The sequence below is a fragment of the Sinocyclocheilus grahami genome, unplaced genomic scaffold (assembly GCF_001515645.1).
Source record: "Sinocyclocheilus grahami isolate Dianchi unplaced genomic scaffold, SAMN03320097.WGS_v1.1 scaffold467.1, whole genome shotgun sequence".
Taxonomy (NCBI): domain Eukaryota; kingdom Metazoa; phylum Chordata; class Actinopteri; order Cypriniformes; family Cyprinidae; genus Sinocyclocheilus; species Sinocyclocheilus grahami.
In genome coordinates, this window is record NW_015505646.1 from 202,183 (window position 1) to 204,992 (window position 2,810).

Here is a 2,810-nt window from a genome sequence, read left to right on the forward strand (position 1 = left end):
TTTTTTTTTCATTTTCCATAATAGTAGTAGTCATAATTCAAAATGTACATAAACAAAATCTGTTATTTTTATTCAATAGATCATCAATGCCTGATTATGTTGAAAATGAGGGCTTTTCCCTTTAAGTTGTTCCTGACTTGCTAATTTAACTAGAAGTATGACATTCTACAGAGCTGTTTTTGTAAAGGGTACATTGTGGTTTCCTCTGCTCCTAAAGCACACTCACCAGCCGGACAGCCCACTAAAGACATTCTGTTGGAGCGACAGAAGGAGTACAGGATGGCAGCTCTCAAGGCCAAACAAGCAGGAGATATTGACCAAGCCAAAATGCATATAAAGGCCAGCAAGGTAAGACGTGGTTTCTAATCAAATGTATATAGCTATGTGTTGCTGTTTCTGTACTGTTCATTTTCAATCATTAAAGGTAAAAAAAAATAAAATCGGCTTGCCTCTCAGTGCTCTGTCAGTTATCAAATTCAGTTTGTACAGAATTGTGCAAAGTTTGGATTCCCTCTTTCTAATTAGTTACATACAGTTGATATATGAAAAGATTTGTAAATGTAGTTGTTTTCTTTGTTTTGTCACATAAAGTCTTTTAGTTTGATGTTTTACTTCAGTTAAAACCAAAAGCAGACTTCTGTAACTGTATTTTCTGTGCTGTCAGTTAACAGGCATGGCTTTATACATGTATCAAACCCTGTTAATGTGTATTTTTCCATTTGCCTTCTGCTCTAATATGGAAGTTTTGACTTAAAGGGATACTTCACCCCAAAATGAAAATTTTATCAATAATCACTTACCCCCATGTCGTTCCAAACCCCTAAAAGCTTCGTTCGTCTTCGGAACACAATTTAAGATATTTTGGATGAAACTGGGAGGCTTGTGACTGTCTGATGACTGTCAAATAAATTACACTGTCAAGGTCCAGAAAAGTATGAAAGACATCGGTAGAATAGTCCATCTGCCATCAGTGGTTCAACCGTAACGTTCTGAAACGATGAGAATACTTTTTGTACACGAAGAAAACAAAAATAACGACTTCATTCAACAATTTGTCTCCTCTGTGTCTCTCCGCATCACCGTAGCGCCATTTTGAAGAAAAACCGTAAGCAGCGTATGCTACTCTGTGTCAGCCGCGACACAAGGATACGTTTTCTACGTGTATTTACGTTTTGATTTGAACAAAAACAGCGCATCCGTGCAGCGCGGCTGACACCGAATAGCATACGCTGCTTGCGTTCAGTGGTTATTCTCCAAAATGGCGCTACGGTGATGCGGAGAGAGAGAGGAGATGAATTGTTGAATAAAGTCGTTATTTTTGTTTTCTTCGCGTACAAAAAGTATTTTCGCCGCTTCATAATGTTACGGTTGATCCACTGATGGCAGATGGACTATTCTGACGATGTTTTTTATACTTTTCTGGACCTTGACAGTGTAATTTACTTGACAGTTAATAGGACAGTCACAAGCCTCCCGGTTTTCATCCAAAATATCTTAAATTGTGTTCTGAAGACGAACAAAGCTTTTACCGGTTTGGAACGACATGGGGGTAAGTGATTAAAGACAAAATTTTCATCTTGGGGTGAAGTATCCCTTTAAACCTGCCAAAGAATTTGTATCTCAAAGCCTTTACTGTTTTTACCATTTCAGTTGGTTTTGCATTTAATTCAAGGCATCTACTACTTCAGCTATGTTGTCATGCAAGTTTGGATATTCCTCTTAACGAAGTGTCTTGTTCCCATAAACCATGATTACTAATAACTCACGTGTAACAAGTTATTTTAGGTATTCAAGAATTGTAGGAAGTAGACAAAGAATTGCACTATGCTGTTTGCTTGTTTGGCTCAGGGATTCGATGCAGCAGTTGAGGCTTTGGAGAAAGGCCAGCCGGTGGACATGAGCTCCATTCCTCCCCCTCTGTCTCAAGGTTAGACCGAATTATTTTCTGTGGTCAGAAAAATACTGTAGTAGCTATGATATGTTGCATATTTGTTTACATATTTTCACGGCTTGTAGCTTTATAGTGTAAGGCTTAATTCTTTTCCACAGCCTCTACAGTTACTCACCCTGCACCTCAAAAAGCCATTACCTCACCTTCAGCTCCTGGTTAGTACACCAGTTCTCACGTCAGATATTTTCAGAGACTGAACGTGTGTCTCTTTTAATAGTCTAATTACTGTACTTGTGACCTGAGTTTGAATGCTTTTCCTGTCTCCTAGTGTTCATTTTTTTGTTTTTGTTATACCAGCAGACAGCGGTTCTGGTCCAGCTCAGCCCCAGACTGTTCTTGAAGCTCTGGAACAGAGGATGGCCAAGTACAAAGAGGCCTTCACACAAGCTAAGGCCAGCGGGGATGAGCGCAAAGCCCGCATGCATGACCGCATTGCTAAAGTTAGTAAACCTGTCAAAATGACACCTGAACCTCAAATAATGGCACATTGTCACTACTGAATGTCCACCAACTTTTGGTTTCTCTTGCAGTGTTTCCTTTTTAGATTTTATCTGATTGTGGAACTCCTTTTAAGTTCATTTTAACATAATGCAGCACATTTTTGCACTCAGCGAGGTGTTTGCACAGACTTGTTGATTTCAGATTATGTTCTTTTTGTGACCCACAGCAATACCAGGCTGCCATCCGTGCCCATAAAGCAGACCGACCTATCAATTTTGATGAACTTCCAGCCCCTCCAGGTCGGTTCTTCTGTAGTCAAAAAGAAGATGTTTACATGTATATATTTTTGTGTACATGTCCACTACCATTCAAAAGTTTGGTACCATTTTTAAATGTTCTTTGAAAGAAGTCTCTTATG

At 39.1% G+C, this 2,810-nt stretch overlaps 1 protein-coding gene across 1 annotated transcript in view; it reads left to right on the forward strand.

The window, feature by feature from the left end:
• LOC107553237 (coiled-coil and C2 domain-containing protein 1B-like) overlaps nucleotides 1–2,810 on the forward strand; it is an 18,710-nt gene that overhangs the window by 3,682 nt on the left and 12,218 nt on the right. Inside the window, exons 3-7 of the mRNA XM_016235406.1 lie at nucleotides 154–348; nucleotides 1,849–1,927; nucleotides 2,050–2,106; nucleotides 2,249–2,391; nucleotides 2,619–2,691. Coding sequence (XP_016090892.1) covers nucleotides 154–348; nucleotides 1,849–1,927; nucleotides 2,050–2,106; nucleotides 2,249–2,391; nucleotides 2,619–2,691 — 547 coding nt within the window. The remainder of the gene's footprint in view (nucleotides 1–153; nucleotides 349–1,848; nucleotides 1,928–2,049; nucleotides 2,107–2,248; nucleotides 2,392–2,618; nucleotides 2,692–2,810) is intronic.